This window comes from Mesocricetus auratus, unplaced genomic scaffold (assembly GCF_017639785.1).
Source record: "Mesocricetus auratus isolate SY011 unplaced genomic scaffold, BCM_Maur_2.0 Super-Scaffold_100003, whole genome shotgun sequence".
Classification (NCBI taxonomy): domain Eukaryota; kingdom Metazoa; phylum Chordata; class Mammalia; order Rodentia; family Cricetidae; genus Mesocricetus; species Mesocricetus auratus.
The window spans coordinates 73,875,818-73,897,470 of NW_024429188.1; the positions used below are offsets into that span (position 1 = coordinate 73,875,818).

At 43.6% G+C, this 21,653-nt stretch overlaps 1 protein-coding gene and 1 pseudogene across 2 annotated transcripts; one reads left to right on the forward strand and one right to left on the reverse strand.

Annotated features, from left to right (window-relative positions):
* Nucleotides 1-79: 79 nt before the first annotated feature.
* Nucleotides 80-3,164, forward strand: Zcchc18 (zinc finger CCHC-type containing 18). Of its 2 annotated transcripts, none has more exons than XM_040744444.1 (4): nt 80-318; nt 649-700; nt 868-1,005; nt 1,374-3,164. In XM_040744444.1, exon 4 carries the CDS (start codon nt 1,484-1,486, stop codon nt 2,663-2,665), a length of 1,182 nt encoding a protein of 393 aa, XP_040600378.1. In that variant the 5' UTR covers nt 80-318; nt 649-700; nt 868-1,005; nt 1,374-1,483; the 3' UTR covers nt 2,666-3,164. The 2 variants fall into 2 exon arrangements, with proteins under 2 accessions (XP_040600378.1, XP_040600377.1); XM_040744443.1 differs by having other exon boundaries at nt 80-304.
* A 679-nt stretch (nt 3,165-3,843) lies between these two features.
* LOC101834112 lies at nt 3,844-4,721 on the reverse strand (annotated as a pseudogene).
* Nucleotides 4,722-21,653: the final 16,932 nt, after the last annotated feature.

The following is a 21,653-nucleotide window of genomic DNA, read 5'->3' on the forward strand; positions in this document are numbered from 1 at the left end:
CCGCCCCCGTACACCGCTGATTGGCCACGCCACCCATCTCGTCATGCTCTTTTGTCTCAATGGGCAGGGGCTAAAAGCAGCCGCTGCGGCTCTGCAAGCTGAACTGGAGGGCGGGGGCAGCTGCTACTGCCTTGGAAACCACTGCGGCGGCGACTGCGCTATCCCTGTCTGGGCAGCCCAGCTCTATTGGGTTGCCTAGACAGTTCCGTGGCTGAGGAGCCATCCTTTCCCTGCAGGGCCTAAGAGACGAGACAGCTATTCGTGACGCCTGACCATCCACCCGCTGTCCATCTACGAAGCCCAGGTAAAGAAAAAGAGGTGAGATCACATAACGCGGAGACGGGAGAATGAAACGTTACAATTTGGGGGCTTCAGAATTGGTAACTTCAAGGCAAGGCAGTGGTCGGGCTACATGGTGGGAGGGAGTGAGCTTCACTTGGATGCTACCTAAGGGTAGATTTGCCTGGATTGGAGAGGGAACGCCACCCCCACCCCCACCCCCACCCCAGCCCCGCCAGGAAGGTAGCAAAGGGCAGAGGGAAAAAAATTTTCAATCTGTCTGTCCTGAAGTCCCTTTTCTCTCATTTCTTCGTGGATAGATACGGAGGTGGGAGGGTATCCAATTTCTCTTCTTTTTCTCCATGGCAGACCATCAAAGGCGATTCCAAACTGGAATTCTGTGTGGCTGATTGCGGAGCTGGTAGGCCGCTGGTTTCCCGGGTGAAGCTTATTGGGGGAGGGGTGGGCGCTTTGGCTTTTATTCTGAAGGTAGGGTTTTTCCTCCTGGCAACAATGGAGCCAGTGAAGCGATGAGGAGAAGAGACTGCTTCTGACGTCTTCTCTTCCCTTCCCTTTGCTATGGCGCAGTCTAAACTAGAGATTCGGAGCACCCGGATCTGAGAAGCCAGTGGACAGAGATCAACCCAACCCAGGACCAGAACTCACGGAAAGCACTTGTTGCAGAGACTGGGTTTAGTGAAGGTGAAGGCCAGTTCCCAAGCTCTGGTAAGAATCAAAGAATCAAATGTGACCTAATATCTTTAAGGCCTTACTCTATTGTCTTCTGTTTTGAGAGCCTGGTATGGGCTCCAAAGGCTATTGCAGCTAGAATATCAAGCAACAGTTGCTGCCTCCCCTAGAGAACAGGCAGTGAGCCCGGTGGGCTACAGTGAGAAGGGAGTGAATGTGACTGTGATGAAGAAAAACCTCACTACTACAGAGGAAGCTTCTAACATCTTAGGGTTGTTAAATGCCAGTTTCCTGCTGAATGGTTTTAGGGCAGTGGGCAAATATACAAGACTGTAAAAATGTGATTAGAAGCTTCTTTCCAAGTCCACTGTGTTTTTTTTAACTGTTTTTTTTTTCTTTTACAGTTCCTACCCAAACACAAGGAAGACAGTGCCCAGGAGCGTTGCTTTGGAGGATTCTGTCGAGTGGGCTGGTTTTGTTCGCCCAAGCATCAGATATCCAATTGTTGTCAGACATGGCTAGCATCCTTGCTGGGATGGGTAGCAGCCGAAGGCAGAATGCAGCTTTTCTGCCTTTGGCCCATTCCATGCTGAGGGCCCTGGGGAGGAGTCTTGGTCCTTTGATAGCCAACATTGCAGATAGAAACTTGAAGCCGTTCTCTGGGAAGGCAGAGCTGGCCCTGGGGGAAGAAACCTTTGAGAACTGGCTAAGCCAAGTCCAGGAGGTCTTGCCAGACTGGCATATGCCTGAGGAGGAAAAGGTCAAACGCCTGATGAGAACCCTTAGGGGCCCTGCCCGGGAGGTAATGCGTTTGTTCCAGTCTGCCAATCCCAATCTAAATGTGGCAGAATTTCTGCGGGCAATGAAACTGGTCTTTGGGGTGTCTGAGAGCAGTGTGACAGCACATGGTAAATTTTTAAACACCCTGCAGGCACATGGAGAGAAACCTTCCCTGTATATGATCCGTTTAGAGGTACAACTGCAGAATGCTATCCAGGCAGGGGTCCTTGCTGAGAGAGAGGCAAACAGGATTCGCATGCACCAGCTCCTTGTAGGGGCTGAGCTCAGTAGGGACCTGCGCATCAAGCTTAAGGGCCTTCTCCAAATGCATGCCTATAATGAGCAGGAAAGCCTTCCTGACTTCCTGGAGTTAATCAGGATGGTGAGGGAGGAAGAAGAGTGGGATGACACTTATTTTAACCATAAGCGGCCCAGAAGAGCTGAGACAATAATGGAGAGGGCCGCCAGTCCTGTAGTGTTTCAGGGCTCCCTGCCTATAGTGATAGGCAGCAACGACCGCAATGTAATAGAGATAGATGATTCCCCGGATGACTCAGATGAAGATGTGATCCTGGTGGAGACTGAGGACCCTCCACTGTCATCCCCAAGTACCCCATCCCTCAGAGGCAGAACCCCTACACAGGATGAAATGCTGGCTATTGAATCCCCCAGCGATTTTGATGATGAGTCTCCTTCCACTAGCAGTGGTTCTGGGCAAAGGAATAATGGGCCTGGGGATCTACGTAGAAGCAGAAAGCGAAAGTACCCCATCCGCTGTCCCCATTGTGGTGAGGAGGGCCATGCAAAAGAAACCTGTGACAACACCAGCAACCATGGCCAGGTTTTTGAGAATCTGATAGTCACACTGCAGGAGCTGACTCATATGGAGAGATCAAGACCCTCTGCACCATACTAAGGTGTGAGGCTCAGCCCCAGATCAATGTTTAAGTCTCTCCAGATGCTGTTTCTGGAGAAACCAAGGACAGGGTGGGCTTCAGAAGGAATTCATTAAAAAACAGTCTTCTTTGGGGGAAGAAAAGGCAGACTTGTACACATAAAGGAGACAGATGGCCCCTACATCATTTCTTGCTTATTCCCTCTGACTGCTTAATGGTTGTTTCTTTGTGTGTCTTTCTTCGGTGATTTAAATCTGTTCATAAAGTGGTATCTTTTGGAACCTGCCAAATGAAATTAAAAAAAAAACCCCTAAAGTACGTATTACCTGAAATTCTCACCCTGATACAATCATTGTCAACCCTTTAGTGAATGTTCTTCTGTGTATTTTCCTGTACCTTTGTGCCTAGATATGTATGTATAGATAAAAGTGATCAAATATAAGTGCTGTTCTATATGTATTTTTTCATCAAGCAGTATATATCGTGGACTTCTAAATAAATGAATATATAAGCATCTAATTTAATGTCATATGCGCTATCTCTTTGGGGAACATAAAAACTGAAACTAATTGTAACAGCTATATAAAGGGAAGAAGGGAAGTTGAGATGAGCTAAACATCTCTTCAAAGCCTTTTTTTTTTTTTTTTTTTTTTTTTTTTTTGGTTTTTCGAGACAGGGTTTCTCTGTGGCTTTGGAGGCTGTCCTGGAACTCACTTTGTAGACCAGGCTGCTCTTCAAAGCCTTTTATAACTATCCTGTCTCCTAGTTCACGGAGCCATCTGCAGCAACTAGTTAATGTGTCAGTGACCTCAAATGTATCATGAAGCTTGACCATGGGCCAAAGAGGGGTCGTCCCTGTTCATCTGTTTCTGCCTCACCTCTTGGCCTGAGATCAGAAGCTGGAGGTGGCATCTGATATTTGTCCTTGAGCACCTCCCTTATGGGTACATTAGTCTTTGTACTAAGGAGACTAATGGAGAGTGATTTCATACAGGGCTGACAGGAAAGAGGAATGGATGCTGATCTAAAAATCTGAAGCATCTGTAAAAGATTTATTTACATTTTGCCTACATGTATTATGAACCTAGAGAGGCCAGAAGAGGGTGTCCAATCCCCTGGAACTGGATAGGTACTGGGAACTAAATCTAGGACTTTAAGGGCATAAAGTGCTCTTAGCTGCTGAGATATCTCTGCAGCCTCGATCTGAATCATTTAACCCTAATAGGGTTTGCACAGGTCCTAGACAAAGTGTGCGGCAGTGGCAGCTGGCATGTCAGGGACAAGAGGCATACAGCTGGCCAGGTAGAAACAAGGATGACGAGAGCACATGCTGAGCAGGACAGCAGGCAGGCAGAAACAGGAAGTCTAGCAACAATTGCAGACAGCAAGTTTCACACAGAACCCAGGACACTGTGGTCTGTGGTTGAGACTCTGGTTATGTCAGTAGGCTATACGGCCCACTCGATAGGGACAATGGGAGTTCAGGCTGAGGACCTGAGTGAGGAGTAGAAGCCAGGTGCCACGTGCAACCTACACAGGCTTCTCTGGGATGCTGCACTCACAACTTGCCTTAGAGTGCTTCTGCTGGAGTCACCCTACTTGGCTTCTGCTCGGGCCTGGTCTCTGGTCCTGTTCTATCCCTATTCTCTCCCCCATATTTCTATGACTGACTGAACTCCTCAAGATGCACTGGATGCTGCAGCAGCTGCCCTCTTGGGTTTAGGTGCTGTCCCTTCAAGGAATCCGTGTCTGAATCTTCCATACACAATTTTTAGGTGCCTCATCCACCCAGTCCCAGTAGTGTTTCACCTGTTAGCCTTGGCACTCCAATTACACTTTCTCCTGTGCTTGGCAGGGTAGTCACATTTGCCACAGGTGGACTTCTGAAGGTGGTAGGACTTAGAGCCACAGGGGTGGCACAATGTGTGTGTCTTATTGCAACACTTTCCAGAGGATGATGTTCCTCTCGTCATCTTGCTTCTGCCGCCGAGGCCAAAGAGAGAGCAAAGAGATTCTGAGAGGCCCATCTCCCTCATTTTGATTATCCAACTACTGAGGCGAGGAGCCAAAATGAACTGGAATTTGCCTAGGAATGTCATGTTGGGGGAAGGAACATGTTGAAAACCAGAGGCAGCCAGAGCAGGAACTTTTCTCCTGTGACACTGAACAAGGTTCTGACAACCTAGCAAAGCACCTTGCAGAAAGCTTAAAGCTATGCACTCAGGTGTCCTTTATTCAAAGCTTAACCGAGGTTAGTGCCTGGGAAATGGACTTGACGTTCACTGTACCTCCTCAATCTTTCCTGGCTGGCCTGGAACTCATATGCAGACCAATCTTGCCTCAGATTCAGAGATTCACCTGTCTCTGCTGGAATTAAAAGTGTGCACCACCACACCCAGCAAGTCTCTTTATTCGTTCCTCTTCTCAATATGACCATGTCATGTCTCTTTACTCTGATTGTCATTATCACTTGTCTCTTTAATTGGTCTGCTGATGGTGGATAGCTGAGCCTAGCTCATTAGTGTTGCCAGGGCCCACACTGTAACCCTGACAACACTGAAAACACCTTCATTATCCCAAACCTACAGCAAGATTGTATTATCTGTCCTGGGCTATGGCTTTTTCAACTAGCTACTTGAATTTATCAACAATTCTCCTGACTGAAATATATACATCATCTTTTTATGCATTATAATGCGAATAGGAGCCACAGCTTATGGAATCTCTATTCTGCTTGTTTTTTTTTTTATTTAAATTCTCACATTCAGTCTTCGCAAGTTCTTTTAAGGTATCCCTCTATTATATTGCATGTGGGTTCACAGATGAGGACTCAAGAGCCCAACAAGGAAGTATGGGTGAAAAGTTAAGGGTAAACAAGTCAGAGGCATTGTCTCTTTAAATATTCACAATGACCTTATGAGTGAGTTATCATCACAAATGAGCAAGGGGGGGGGCTGCAGCATCCACAAACCAAGCAGCATTTCTGCTCTATCCTGAGATGAAGTTACTTAGATTTTTCGAACTATAACCGTTCCTATAAAACCTCGATGAAAGTAAATAAGCAATGATTATTTTAATGGAGAGACATATATTGTACATTGATTAGAATACTCAGTAACTCAAAGTAAAGGAAACAGATACAAAACACAGCAAAGATGCCACACTTGTACCCTGCTTTTGCATAGCATGGTGACACACACTTTTAATTCCAGAACTCAGGAGACTAAGATATAAGCTCAAGGTTACAGCACATCAGAAGACTGTCTGAAGTACACAGTGAGAATGTGTCTCAAAAGAGAGTAGTTAACATAGTAAAGGTGTAATTTTTCTCAAAGTGATCTCTATATAATTATATAAGTATATGTAGTTTAATATAATTACTACCAAAATCTCATGAGGTTTCTCACAGATGTAGTCAAGCTCATTCTACAACATATAAGAAAAAGTAAAGAAATGAGAATATCCAAAACACATTTGAATGAATAAACTAGTGATAATCACTCTATTAGATATTAAAATTTATTATGTAGGCAGCATCTATTGAGATTGTGCTCCTGGAGTTGCATTAAAAAGAAACTAGAAATGAGCAGAGGACCATTAAACAGACAAACAGAAATACACCCACTGATATTCAGTAAATGGAAGATGGAAACAAAGAGATAATGCTGGTGCTCGTCTCAGCTTCTCCTTTTTATTCGATCTGGGATACCAGCTCATAGGATGCTGTAACCTTTATTTAAGGCAAATTTTCCCTTCTAAGGTAAATCTCTCTAAAATTGCACTTACACAAAAGCACAGAGCTGTCTCCTAGGTGACTCTAATATCCTATTAAATTGGAAACAAAACTTAATCATTATAATTCCACCTCCTGCCAGCCTGGCAACCAAACACAGCACCTTAACAGTCTACTCTGGTGGCTAACGTCTCATGCTCATCTCAGAATGCATTTGGTTTATCTCTAAAAGCTCCCATAGGCTTTAACAGTTCCATTTTTGCTCAAAAAATCAAATTCTCTTCCAAGACCCAAGCACATCTCTTAGTTTTGAGCACCTATAAAATCAAAATACAAGTTGAACACGTCTGATATACAATAGCAAAGATATAAACATCCCTATCCCAAAGGGGGAAAATGGGACAGCAGCAAGGAAAGATTGGATTAAAACAAAACAAAACCCCAGCAGAACAAACACCTAATCCTATAGCTCCATGTACATGATGAAATGGTCTGAGCCCTAAATTTGGGCAGCACCAGCACTCCAGTTCTGTCACCTACAGAACAGGTGACTTTTATCTTGGGCTTGATCTACTTTGTGCTTGCAAGCTTCTCTCGGTGGACGAGCACAACTCTAGAATTTCCAAGGTCCTGGTCTCTCACCTTCCCAACTCTGTGCAACACCTTTTGTGGGTCTCTTTCCAGGGAACCCAATCAAGCCATACAGTGCCAGGATTCAGGTGATTTCTGGAACCCTGGAGCAAGTCTTCACGACTCACTCACACTTGCTTCTTGGATGCCTGCAAAAGCCCCATGAATGATTATGCTGAGTTCTACTTACAGTTTGAGATACACCTGGTTCTATGAGATCATGGTTTCAGTGGGCCTTGTGTGCCTTTGATGTTGACCCTGGGAAAACATTTTCCTCTGCGTCCATTGTGGAGCAATGAGCCACTCTGAGGTATTCTTGATTTAGGCTCCGTTCCTTATCAAACTACAACTTTTTCCTTTCTGCTTCACTTGTTGCTCCTTCTCACTATAATGGCACCCCAACCTCAATGCTATCCTGCCTTGAAACTCCCTCTGCTGAACAAATTAGTACATAAATTTTTTGCTTGTTACTTTTGAATTCAGCTTCACTCAAGTTCTCTGGACATGGGCAGAATGCGGCCATATAATACACATGAACTTTAAAATTAGGATTAAACAAAAGTAACTTTTTGTTCTATAAAAGACTGAGAACAAACTCCTAAGCTATAGACTGGGAGAATATATTTGAAAATCAAAAATATAACAACATATTGGTATTTAAAGCATTATGCTTGCACACAGAGTCAATGCAATTCTTGTAAAAATTCCAACAATGTTCTCCACAGAACTAGAAAAAAATCCTAAAATTCATAAGGAAGCACCAAAGACCTTGAATTAGCCAAAGCAATCTTGAGCAGAAAGAACACTGCTAGAAATATCCTAATATCTCATTTAAAATTGTGTTTCAAGAATACAGTAACAAAAACAGCACAACAGACATGCACTAGAAGAGGGGGTCCATAAATAAACCTATGCAGCTACAACCACTTGATTTTCAACAAAAGAGCAAGACACATGCAAATAGTTCTGGGGAAATTATAAATGAAATAAAGAAACTAGATTCCTGATTCTTACACGGAACAAAAATTAATTCAGCTTCACATAAACTATGAAGCCGCTGGGGGAAAAAAAACACAGGAGACATATTTCAAAAGATACCCATAAATTCCAGCATGGTAAGCTTCTTGCCTACAGTACATCAAGACTGGCTCAGTGTCTTAGAATGAATGCTTATGCAGGACAGCGCAAAGAGCAGCTAAGGAAGAGAATATAAAGCAAATAAACCATCGCTAGAGCTCAGGTAATAAATGTGTTTAGTGTTCTGTGGTGTGTTTTGCTTTTTGTTAAAGATATAGGTATAGGCAAGAACTTTTTGGAAGAGATTCAATTATCACAGTAAATAATCCCAGGAATTCCCAAGTGAGACATCATGAAATTATAAAGCTTTTATACAACAAAGAAAAAAATTGAACAGAGACAGCCTACAGGATGGGAGAAAAATGTTGCCAGCTATACATACAAAAGAAGACTAATTTTCTAGAATCTACAAAGAACCCCAAAAATTAAACTTGAGAAATATAGGGCAAATGACTTGGACAGTTACCAAAAGAAGAAAATAACATTTTAGTGGGACTGTGGGTACAGGTTATGAAACTAAGAGCAGGACCATGATTCTAACCCTCCCCAATGATTTATATGCAGTTAATATTGATAGAGGAGGGAGAGTTTTTTTCAGTTATGTAGCCACTGACAAGGTACCCATGTTCCAATAAACAAACTCTCACCAACATTCCTATAAACAACCCTAATAAAATTCATTGAGTCATGTATGAAATATGAAAGAAGTTTGAGGGAAGGAAGATGAGGAGGATAATAGAATACAGGATGCATGGGAGTTAAAAATGGAAGGGTAGTTGGAGTAGGAACACGATTATTAGGAGAGTGGGACAAAGGAGGGCAGCAGTAAATATGATCAATATACATTATGTACATGCATATTCATGTTTATATAATCTAAGTACATTTAGCTTTGTTTATATGTATATGTGTCTAGGATTGACCACTTGGGTTTGGACAACCTCTGTGAAAGCTCATCCCTAGAGGAAACTGATTCACCCAATCTCAGCAGCTGCCATTGACCACTTGTAGCTTGTGATCTAAGGGTGGGACCATGTGGAATATCCCCTATTCAGTGGTTTTGTTCAGGCAAACATATTTCTGAGAGCTCATGGATACATTTTCCTTGGCTATTTGTATATGTGTATGGTATACTATATAGCAATAGATAGACTGGACCTATGGTTCTAACAATCTTCCCATCTCCTCTTCTGTGATTTCCCTGACCCTTAGGTATAGGGACCCATTCCAGATGTGTCGATTGGAATTGGGTACCCATTGGGTCAATTATCCTTTGCATTCTGACCAGTTGTGGCTCTATCTCTATATTTGTCTCTATCTGTTGTAAAATAAGCTTCTTTGTGTGTGTGTGTGTGTGTGTGTGTGTGTGTATGAGAGAGAGAGAGAGAGAGAGAGTGTGTGTGTGTGTGTGTGTGTGTGTGTGTGTGTGTGTGTGTGTGTGTGTGTGTGAAGACTGTTGGCCTGGAATTCAATATGTAGATCAGGTTGGCCTAGTCTAATAGAGATCCACCTGCCTTTGCCTCTGAAGTGCTGTGATTAAAGAAATGTGCCATGACACCTAGCTAAAAGCTCTTTGATGAGGGATGTGGGCTACACTTACATGTAAATTTCATGAAGTCGGGCAGTATCAATTTCATAATACTTTCAGTTAAAACTACTTAAATGACCCACCACATTTGAGAGCAAGGGACCACACAGTAGGATGGCTACTGGGGACAATCGTTAGTAGGGTCTACATGGTGCAGTTTAACATTCCTATGAACTCCTGAAACCATAACAGAATGGTTGTGCTCTCTGCCACTGAACTCAAACTACAAATGTGAGATAATAAACCTTTTGCTGTTAGATCTGATATATGCTATACAATGTTTACTTTTATAGAATTGGAACCTTCTGAACACTAATGGGTTGAAAATCTCCTCCTTGACTTTTACACACAACCTTTCCTTATCTTCTTAATCCTATATTTACCATATGTCTAGGTTCCCAGAGGAGAAATTTGGGTGTCATTCTTTTTTTCAATACAGGGTTTCTCTGTGTAACAACACTAGTTGTCCTGGAACTTGCTTTGAAGACCAGATTGGCCTCGAACTCAAAGATTCACCTGCCTCTATCTCCTAAGTGCTGGGATTTAAGGCCTTGCCCACCACCGCCCAGCTGTGTGTCATTCTTAACACTACCTTCCCCTATATGCATTGTGTCACTCATCCCTATTTAAGCTTTAAACAGCTTGTCTATTAACCCACTCCTTTATATCACAGACATCAGGTCTGGCTGAGGGTCGTGTGGAAGTCTTGCTCTGTCCATCTGACCTACAGACTGCATAAAATTAGCATTTACTACAAGTTTAACACTGTTTTTTTTAATTTATAGATAATAGGATAGGGGATACTTGATCCTTGAAGCTCCTCACGGGAGAAGTACTCAGGTTGCTTGCAGTGGAACTCTACCTGTTTATGGTCAGGCTATTTGAATGAATGAGAACCCCCAAATGGGCAACTATCAAACTTCTCAGTCCTCCAAGAATGCCAATTGAAAATGTCATCACCTTTATCCTACATGGTTATAAACCCTGCCACATCAAGTTATATCATCTAAATCAAACTTGTGGATCCTAGGTAGACATTTTTGCTGCACCCCAGAGTATTCATGCGATATGTGTCACAGGTTGTGTAACACAGCTCGCACAAGTTTTGATTTCCATTTAGGGCCCGAGTAGCGCGCCTATGAAACTGCCCTTTGGTCAAATATAACACCTCTACACTCTGGAGAAAAATATGTTTTTAAAGCTACATACAAGTATTAACAAGTAGCCTGAAGCAGTAAGAAACTGAAAGAGAACTGGCATGTCAAAGAACAGGTCCAAGCTAAATGAGATCCACATATTTCTAGTCACAACATAGCCCTAAGTCATGTTCCTGAGTGGTGGCTTAAATGGAACCTTGAAGATCAGACAACAGACTTCAGGGTTTTCATATCAGCTGGAAAGTGTGGAGGGTAAAATTCTGGAAGGGAGGGAGCCTGCTAGGGAGCGCCCAAATTCTACATATAAACAGCCCATACTTCTTGCTGAACCTTTGAATTATATAGATGTAGCACCATCTCTAAACAGCCCAGATAAAGCTAGCCAAACTCAATTCCATTTGTTTTTCACAGGGGCTGAGGATATGGTCTGAGTGCAATCCACTTGACTACCTGCTAAAACATAAACAAAATATCAACACTCTTCATAGGGACATAATGGTACCCATTGTAGAAATTCTTTTATAATGTTCACAAGACAAGCCAGAATGGTTGGGTTTACACAAGGAACAGAAAAATGTGACCTGTATTGAAAAGTAAAGATTGATCCCAAAATTATCAATATGCCAGATTAGTGGACAAGGGTTGTTTTTTGTTGTTTCGTTTGTTCATTGTTGTTTTTTTAAGACATGGTATCTCTGTGCAACAGCCCTAGCTGTCCTAGAACTCCCTCTGCAGATTAGAACACAGATCTGTCTGCCTCTGCCTCCCAAACACTGAGGTAAAAGGCATGCACCACTACCACCTGACTGCAGACAAGGATTTCTCTTTTTAAACATAATTCTTTATGGATTCTTTGAAAATCTCACATCATGGACCCCAATCCTGCTCACCTCCAAGTTCTTCCCTATCAACTCCTCACCCCTGCAGTGATTAAAAATAAAATTAATTAAAAACAAAAATCACATCACTCCTCCATCTTTCCAACACCTCTTCATTCATCCTAGGGGTCCAGGAGCTTCGGTGTGTCATGCAGTATGCCCAATTAGCCCCATGGCAATGAGTCATCAGTCTGGTTCAAGGCCTCTGGGTTAAAGACACTCCATCATCACTGGGCCCTCATCGAAACTCCTCTTAGATATCCTGCTGTTATGCCAGGTCATGGAGAGCCTGTGGTTATCGTTCCACAGGACCAGACCCTTCAAGCACTGCAGCAGGTCTTAGGTGGGGCAGCTGTTAGGGTGAGTCAACCCAAGGCACAGGATGTGGTTCTGAGTGGTAGGCAAGATGGTTAATCTGGACCATTGGAACCGCCCCCTCAGGTGAGGGGCAGGGCCAGCTCTCCCAGGCTCATGTCATCAGGGCCAGCTCTCCCATGCCTGTGGTGAGGCATGGGACCACCTCTCATAAATGCTTGGGTTAGCTCTCCCACTGGGGGTGCATAACCTAATGTAGGGTGGGGCCAGCTATCCTGGGACCAGTGTAGGGCCAGCTATCCTGGGACCAGTGTAGGGCCAGCTATCCTGGGACCAGTGAAGGACAGGGCTGGCTCAGCACAACCCTCAGATTTCAACATGCATGGTTCCTATGATCTCCTGTGGCAACTAACATGAGCCATGGACATCAGCCCGGACCCAGACATGGCCCTAGGCAGTAGCCTGGGCGTAGTCCCATGTGGCTGTGCAGGCCACTTGGATTGGCTTTGTTAGTATTTAGGCATTTGTACTGGACTGCCCTTGGAGTCCTGACAGGATATGCCCTCAGCTGTTGCCCCTAGGAGCACCACCTATACCTATTCACTATAGTCCTGCCCACCTCCTATCCTTCTCTTTCTCCCCCTCTGTCTGTCTGTTTGTCTTTCCTTTTTCCAGATGCCCTATCCCCGGAGGCTAGTCTCCCCCCTCCCCTTTCCCCTTTTTATGATCATTTTCCCCTAATAAAAAATCTCTCTGCTTGAAGTCTGTCATATGATGTCTTTCTCTCTCATGCCCCTTTTTAAAATTACAACACACATGGCCCAGGAGCAGTGAGGCTCATGGACACCAACATGGCCACAGATCGTGGCACAGACCCTAGGCACTGGCATTGCCTTCCATTGTAACTGGATCCATGGATGTCAATTTAGACCATGGTTGCTGTTGGGCCATGGACCCAGACATGGCCTCAGCAGCAGCCCTGGCCCAGATGACACCATCGCCCCAGTAGTACCAGAGTCCTAGACACCAACATAGCCACAGGATGTGGTTAGCCCCTGGGCATCCATGTGATCTTTGGTGGCACCATGGACTACAGACACCACAGACTCTGACTGTGATAGGACCACAGACTGAAATATGGTCCCTGGCAGCAGCCCAGGCTTGGATGTTACCATGGCCCCAGGTGGCAGTGCAGGTCATCCAGATTGTCATGGCCTCTGCAGCAGAGCAGCCTCTGGACACCAATATGGCCCCAGGTGGAAGCCCAGACTTCTAGCATCAGCATGGCCTTCAATGGTATCTGGTGTCTCAGACATCAACTCAGACCCTAGCTGCAGTAAGGCCATGGGCACAGACAGCGCCCTCAGCAGCAGCCCTGGCCTGGATGACACCATGGTCCCAGGTGGTAGCACAGGTCACTCAGATTTGTGTGGCCCTGGTGGTCAAATGGGCCTTAGGTGCCAACATGGTCTGGGCTTGGATGCCACCTCGGTCCCAGGTGGCAGTGCAGGCTACTCTGATCAGTAAGACTCCAGCAACAGTGCAGCAATTGGACACCAACATGGCTCCAAGTGGCAGACCAGAACCCTGGCATCAGCATGGTCTTCCATAGTATCATGAGCCACAGGCATCCACACAGACCCCAGGTGTTGTAGAGCCATGGACTGAGACATGGCCCTCAGCTGCAGGCTGGGTCTGGATGTCACCATGGCACCTTGTGGCAGTGCAGGCCACTCAGATCTGTATGGCCCCACTGCACCCTCAGATCCACCTGGCAGATGACAGCCCAGTCCCCAAATATTTGCATGGCTTTTGGTGGTATCAGGAGTCATAGATATCAACACAGAGCCTGGGTGTGGTAAGGTCACAGACCCACACATGGCCTCTCACCGCAGTCCAGGCTCAGATGTCACCATGGCCCTGGATGGCAGCACAGGTCATTCAGATTGTCATGATCCCAGCGGAAGTGTGACCCTAGGAGACCAACATGGACTCAGGTGTTTGAGCAGACCCCACTCGTCCATCCTGTCTTCAGTGGTTACTAAAACCATAGACAACACAGACTCTGCCTATTGCAGGACCATAGACTCAGACATAGCCCCCAGCAGCAACCCAGGTCCAGATGTCATCATGTCTCCCAGTGGTGGCACAGGCCACTCAGATCAACATGGCCCTGATGGCAGCATGGCCCTTGGACACCAAAATAGTTACAGGTGGCAATGTAATTCCTTAAGAATGGATGTTAGAGCCAGGCCAAGGAGCATGGGCCTGTAATTCCAGCTACTAGGAGGGCTGAGGCAGGAGGATAGCAAGTTGAAGATCTGCTTATGTTTGAGGACAGCCTTCAGTAGTTAGTGAAATCTTTTATATATGATTAGTAGTAGAGTGCTTGTGTATTGGAGGGAGGTGACAGATAACTAAACGACCAAAGTTTGGAATATAGGTTCTTCCAATTATGAACTCTGTTCATCAAATGTCTTTATCTCTATGTTCATTTTATCATGCACAAAATGGCATTAATGATGCTTATCTATCTCACAGGTTTGTTGTGAGAACTTAACAAGGTAACTCAATGTGGTTATTAATAATGCTTACTATATGGCTCACTGAGTGTTCCTATTGCTTTTAGGGCTTACCAATTTTATCGGCTAAGAATCTTCAGATGTGGTCCCTTTCCCGCCAACCTAAGTGCTCCTTCAGTTCATTTTGATGGGCTCTGTCTCCAGTCCCATTCCTCCAAAGGATTCCCTGTGCTGCCCCAGCCTGATCTTCGTAAACTTTGCTCTGACCAAGTCATTCCTAACTGAAAACTACTGATGACTCTCCATCATATACAAAATGCAGCTCAGAGTCCTTGGCCTGATAACCAAGCTCCTTTTGGATCAGGACTTTCTTAGGATTTCAATTGCTGCAACAAAACTCCATGACCAAAAAGCAAGTTGAGAGCTGGGCGTTGGTGGCGCACACCTTTAATCCCAGCACTCGGGAGGCAGAGGCAGGCGGATCTCTGTGAGTTCGAGGCCAGCCTGGTCTACAGAGCGAGTTCCAGGACAGATTCCAAAGCCACAGCAAAACCCTGTCTTGAAAAAAAAGCAAGTTGAGAAGGAAAGAGTTTATTTGGCTTACACTTTCCATACTGCTGTTCCTAATCAAAGGAAGTCAGAATAGGAACTCACACAGGGCAGGAACCTGGAGGCAGGAGCTGATACAGAGACCACGGAGGGGCGCTGCTTACTGGATTGCTCCTCATAGCTTGTTCAGCCTGCTTTCTCATAGAACCCAGGACTTGCCCAAAGTTGGCTTTGCCCACAATGGATACCTCATAACTTGCCTATAGCCTTTTTTTTGTTTTTTTTTTCAAGACAGGGTTTCTCTGTATTGTTTTGGAGCCTGTCCTAGAACTCTCTCTGTAGATCAAGCTGGACTCGAACTCACAGAGATCCACCTGCCTCTGCCTCTGCCTCCCGAGTGCTGGGATTAAAAGGCATGCACCACCACTGCCTGGCTCTATAGCCTCTTCTTATTGAAGCATTTACTTAATTGAGGCTTATTCTTCTCCAGTGACTCTAGCTTGTGTCCAAGTTGACAATATAAAACCAGCCAGTACAAGGACTGACCTAGCCTTGCTGGGTTCACCTCCTGTCACAACACTGCACATCTCTGCCACACAGAATTTTTCCTTACCATCACCTCCCTAGTTGAGTATAAAGTGCCATGTGCTCCTAATCAGTCCTTCCTAAAGTCTCTCCTCCTTTGGCTGCAGTGACACCACACTGTCTTGTGTTTCCTTTAATCTCTATGGCTATTCCTTTTCTATCTTCCTCTTGTGCTTCTCATTTTTCAATTACTTCATAAATGTAAGGGTTTCTTAAAGTTTCACTTTCTGTTTCACTATATATTCTGTCTGCGAATGATAGCATCTAACTTTTTAGCCCCACCTATGTACTTAGGACTCTGATTTTCACTCCTGACTTCTCTCTGAATTTTGATCTCCCAAATCTTGATGGCAAATTCCTAGCAGTCACCTCAACCTCAGCATGACCACAACTGCCTCAAACCTGCTTCCCTGTTTTGCTCTGAATCTTTAAGGGGCACAACTATTACCCAAACCTGAAGCTCCTTATTCTCCACATAGGTTCCCAAATTCTGCCAGCTTGCCTCCTCAGTAACTCTCCATTCGGGCTTTTCTGTTATCACCCTAGTTCTTACCTTCATCTTCTCCAGTGTGAACTCTGCAATAGACTCCTCCCTGCTCCCACTCTTCCATGTTTCCAAAACAACTAGCAACCTTTCTCTACCTCCAGTGAAAACCCTATAGTGGCACAGTCATGCTATAAAAATTTCACTGGTTCCCACTGCTAAGTTAGACAAAAGGAAACTGCTTCCTACTATGTATCAGTAACTACGCTATGGATAAGAAATGTGATGTTGAAGATGAAATGCCTCTTGTCTTTAAATCAGAGGACAGATGCATAAAATATATTAATAACACAAGGCTTGTGACAGATATACTCATAGAGCAGTATAGGAGCACGAGACAGAACTCCTTCAGGACGACTATGGCTTCTTAAAATCTGTAACCCCACCAGGAGTACTAACTGATGCAGCAGAGAATTTTACCTGAATAGTGAACATATATATGCTCTTCTCTGCTCCAGACCTTCCACTACAAAAAATGCCTCAAAGTATAAATTTTGTCTGGATCATGATTTAAATAAAGCAAATGCATACTTTTGTTCGTTTGTTTTTCAAATGATACATCAAAGTAAGTCTGAGCACTGGCAAAATATTTGACTGGATTTTATGTTTACTATCAGTATTGCCATTTTAAATTTCCTTATCTTCTAGAGGTATGGAAGCAAGTATTCTTTTTTTTTTTTTTTTTTTTTTGGTTTTCGAGACAGGGTTTCTCTGTATTGTTTTGGAGGCTGTCCTGAAACTCACTCTGTAGACCAGGCTGGCCTCGAACTCACAGAGATCTGACTGTCTTTGCCTCCCGAGTGCTGGGATTAAAGGCATGCGCCACCACCGCCCGGCTGGAAGCAAGTATTCTAAGATGAATGTTACCTTCTAGTTGCCTGAAAAATTATACAAGGCTGTAGAGTTAGGGGGGTCATACTTGAAGCAATACTGGCAATGCCTAGTAAATAACTGCTATATTACAGTGATAGACAAAATAACAAATTAGCCGGGCAAATAATCCCAGGAGGCAGAGGCAGGCAGATTTCTGTGAGTTCGAGATCAGCCTGGTCTACAAGAGCTAGTTCCAGGATAGGCTCCAAAGCCACAGAGAAAGCCCATCTCAAAAAACCAAAAAACAAAACAAATTAATCTTCCAGGGTCTCTTTTTTATAACAACTAAGTGAAATTATAATATTATATTTTTGATTACAATATCTGATGCCTCAAAAAGGATGACACCAACTGGCAATCTAAGAAATAGTGGAGAGGCTACTCTAAATGCCCCTCCCTGATAATGACATTGATGACTACCTTGTATGCCATCCTAGAACCTTCATCCAGTGACTGATGGATGCAGAGGCAAACACCCACAGTTAAACACTGAACTGAACTCCTGGAATCCATTTGCAGAGAGGGAGTTGTGATGGGCAAAGGAGTCAAGACCAGGCTGGTGAAACAGCTGATCTGAACAAGGGCAGCTCATGGACCCCAGACTGATGGCTAAGAGGCCAGCATGGGACTGATCCAGACCCCCTGAATATGGGTGTCAGTGAGGAGGCCTCAGCAAGCTTAGGTGCCTCGGGTATTAGATCAGTAGTTATCCCTGGCATCAGAATGTACTTTGGGAGCCCATCCCACAATGAGGGATGCTCTTTCAGCCCGGACACATGGGGGAGGGCCTAGGCCCTGCTCCAGACGACATGACAGACTTTGGAGATCCCCCATGGAGGGCCTCACCCTCCCTGGAGAGTCTTGGGGATTGGATGGGTGTTGGTGGGTAAGGGAGGAGGGGAGGAAGAGGAATGTGGGATTGACATGTGAAGCAAGCTTGTTTCTAATTTAAATAAATTGAAAAAAAAGGAAATAAAGTATGTACCATCACACCCAACAAAAATAAAAAATAAAATATGTTAATGTTGCTTTTCTCCTCATCCTTTACATCCAGCCCTATGGTGGCCAATCCAGGGATGATCAGTGGTGTGGGAACTAGAATCTCAACAGCTGATGATCTAGAAGCATTTTTCTCTTCTACCTGGTAATGTCACAGCAGGTGCAGCACCCTGTGGCTCCCAAAGCATCCTTGGACAGGAATGGAAGTGTTCTAAAACCAATGGAATAAAAAGAAAGAACGTTTATAGTCAGAACAGAAAATTTGATACAGACACAAACATGGCCTCTAGGCTGGAATGAGGGCCTTCTTGGCCTGTGGTGTTTAAATCCATATACAATTTCGCCACCTGGTGGCTACTTGGCATTATTTCATTGAGTTGCTTTATACATTTTGTTCTGAGAACTCTAGCTGTACTTAGAAAATTCTAGAAGGACACATAGCCTTTGAGTGGAATGTTAAGTGAGTTATTTAAAGTGAATCATACTTTTCCTCATATCTTGCAGAGTTTCTTGGGGATCAAAAATGGTACTTATAATTGAGGGTTGAAATTGTTTATTTGTGGGCTTTGTGGAATGGCTCAGCTATACTTCTGTGTTCGTGGACAAAGAAATTGTCTGTTATGAGCAAAACAGACATGGTCTTACTCAGTGACAATGTTACTCATCCAATATCTGCTTATGAACACAGTTCAGCCTCAGCTCTAAGAGTCTTGTAGAATTCTCAAGAAGACATAAGAAGAAACAGTAATGTACATTTTTATATGAGTTTAAATTCTGACTGATGCTAAGTTCTGACTCAAACATCTACACATGGTAAGATTATTATTGCATACAGAATTTTATTGCACCCTAAATAGGATAAAATGTATGCACAGGAACTTTCTGCAAACAGCAGTGACTGAGTTGGAGATGTATGTTGGTAATGAAGCATTTGCCAAGGAAGTAGTATGGGCTGGGCCAATCTTCAGCATACACACACACACACACACACATTCAGCAGTCACAATATTAGCAAAAGTGTTAAAATCAACATTTTCAATGTTCTGGAAAATATTGACATAATCTAATAATCAAGGAAAATTTAAAAACCTCACTGATATTTGTGGCCTTTTACAATTCCTTAACTTAGTCCAATATTTCCATCTCCTGGTCACTCTTGAAAACCTTATAAGCTGTGGAAATTAAATGCTGACATCACTGAATATCTACCTGGAAAACAAGAAGTACAAGTGTAAATCTTTGTTAGTGACTGACATGAACTTTTACAATGAATGAAACAAGAGACACTGTGGCCTATCATCACCACACCAATTGGTAGTGGTACTCTATAAATGATACCTTTGAGTGCTCATTAACTAACAATTCCAACAATAGTACTAGGAATCTATTCTTATTATCAGAAATAATAAAGTACCAACAAAAGCTATTGATATATACAAATTATACAATAACTTACAAGGGAACTGTAGTCAAATGTGTGGCATGTTCGTATAATTCCAGCACTGGGAAGGAAAAAGCAGGAATATAGTGAGTTCAGGACAGCCTGGGCTACACTGAAAGATCTCATATCCAACACACACACACACACACACACACACACACGCACACACACACGCACACACACAAACACACACACAATCTGAATTTTAACACATTAACACATTAAGAGAATGAAACTTCCTTACCTGCTATTGGAAATATAATTATAATAGTTTCTTCTCAAATAATGATTAAAAAGTAAGCAAATACCCACTCCTAAGTTCTAGTAAATATACTTCTAGTGAATAAGGAGTGACCAAAGAACATTGAAAAGCTAAATGTCTTCACAAATATGTTCCCTGAGAGATATGTTTCCATAAGACTCGATCATTCCTACCTGACAGTCACTTTTAGAACAAAGCGATGCAACGTCAAAACCTCCCACAAGTTTGTGTTACCTCTTCACACAGACAGTCCATGGGAATAGGTGTGTGCTAGGCAGAGGACTAGGAAAGAGAGAAGAAATCAGTACCAGAGGAAAAGGGCCCCTCATCATGGGAAATCGCTGGCTTTTCAACGGGTAGAGGGGTGTGTGTGTGTGTGTGTGTGTGTGTGTGTGTCTGTCTGTCTGTCTGTCTGTCTGTCTGTTTGCCCACCCACCCGCCTGCCTGTCTTGCTGACTGGCTTATAACATGGTTATTTCACACACTTGAAATCTAAAACCTCCAAGGTACTGTCCATCCAGTTGATGGACCTCCAGCTATAAAGCCTGGCTTTGGGCCCAAATGCTTGCCTGTATTAATTAAAAAATCAATCTATGTAAAACAAGCAAATGAATTTAATTAGAATTTTGACCAAAGCTGAGGAGAAATAAATTCTCAGTTTTTCTGCCTTGTCCCTAGCAGTGGTACAACTTACAGAAATGATTGAAGCACAGCTGGAGGTACAACTCGGCAGTAATAGAGTACTTACCTAACAGGTGTGAAGCCCTAAATTAAATATATTACCTAAAAAATTTAAAAGATGATAAAGCAAAAATCAGGAGCTACGAAAGTAAAGATTTAGCCATAGGCACCAGGGGCCTCCAAGTGCCTGAAGAGGAAAGTATAGGTCTTTGCCCTAGTGCCAAATTCCAGAGCTCTTCTACAGGGACTTTTTCACTCCCAACCTGGCATTTCCGGGGAGGTCCTCAGCTCTTACACATGGCTTCAGTCTCAGTGTCTTCCTGGCAAGACAGACCTACGTAGGCCAGTTTGGATGTTCTGGGCTTTGTTCTTTTGTCGTTGTTGTTTTGGGTTTGACCTGCTTGTATCTGTGTGTTTAGAGCTGGGTTTAATCTGTTTTGTAATCTGTCTGGGGAGAGATTTGGCAGGGAGCCCATAGAAGCCTATAATTAATGAAATGTGTCCTGACCATTTTCAGGTTGGTGGGAGGGTTTCAAGGATGTGTGTAACTGTGGGCTGCCTCCTTCCAGGAAACTGTTTAAGGCCAATGTGAGAAGGCAGACTTCAAATAAAGATCAGCTGCAATTGCATTTCTAATTCTGTGTCCCTGAGTTAAAATAAATGACTCTCTTCGGAGGAGAGGATTTTTTGTAGGTAAGAAAAACATTGCCTACCATACATCTCTATTCTTCCTTCTTATAATTAATGTTTCTCTGTCAATTATTCTGTCACAAATATATTTTTCCCAGAAATTAGACACACCCCTTTCATCTTGTGGATGACCCAAGTGGGAAGAAGTGTCCCACTGTAAATGACCGCCACTTGAATATAAGTCAGAAAGGGATTTTAATTGAAAACGGGTCATTTGTCATCTTAAACTTGTATGATACAGGCAACCCTGAAGGAAAACTCCCTTTGTTCAATCATCCAAGCATATACCAAAGGACATTACAAACAATTCCATTTCACTACAGGCAAACAAACTACCAATAACTGAAAAAAGAAACATAAAAAATTCATTGGAGACAAACATGACATTGGTTTCTGCAATTATTTTGAGGGCAGGATTGAACCAAAACCAACGAAATACCAAAACAGAGTAAAGAGACAACAATGTCCAGGCAGGAGGACGTGT

Coding starts and splice junctions, on each gene's coding strand:
- Zcchc18 (XM_040744444.1), top strand. CDS start 1,484: ATGGCTAGCATCCTTGCTGGGATGGGTAGCAGCCGAAGGCAGAATGCA.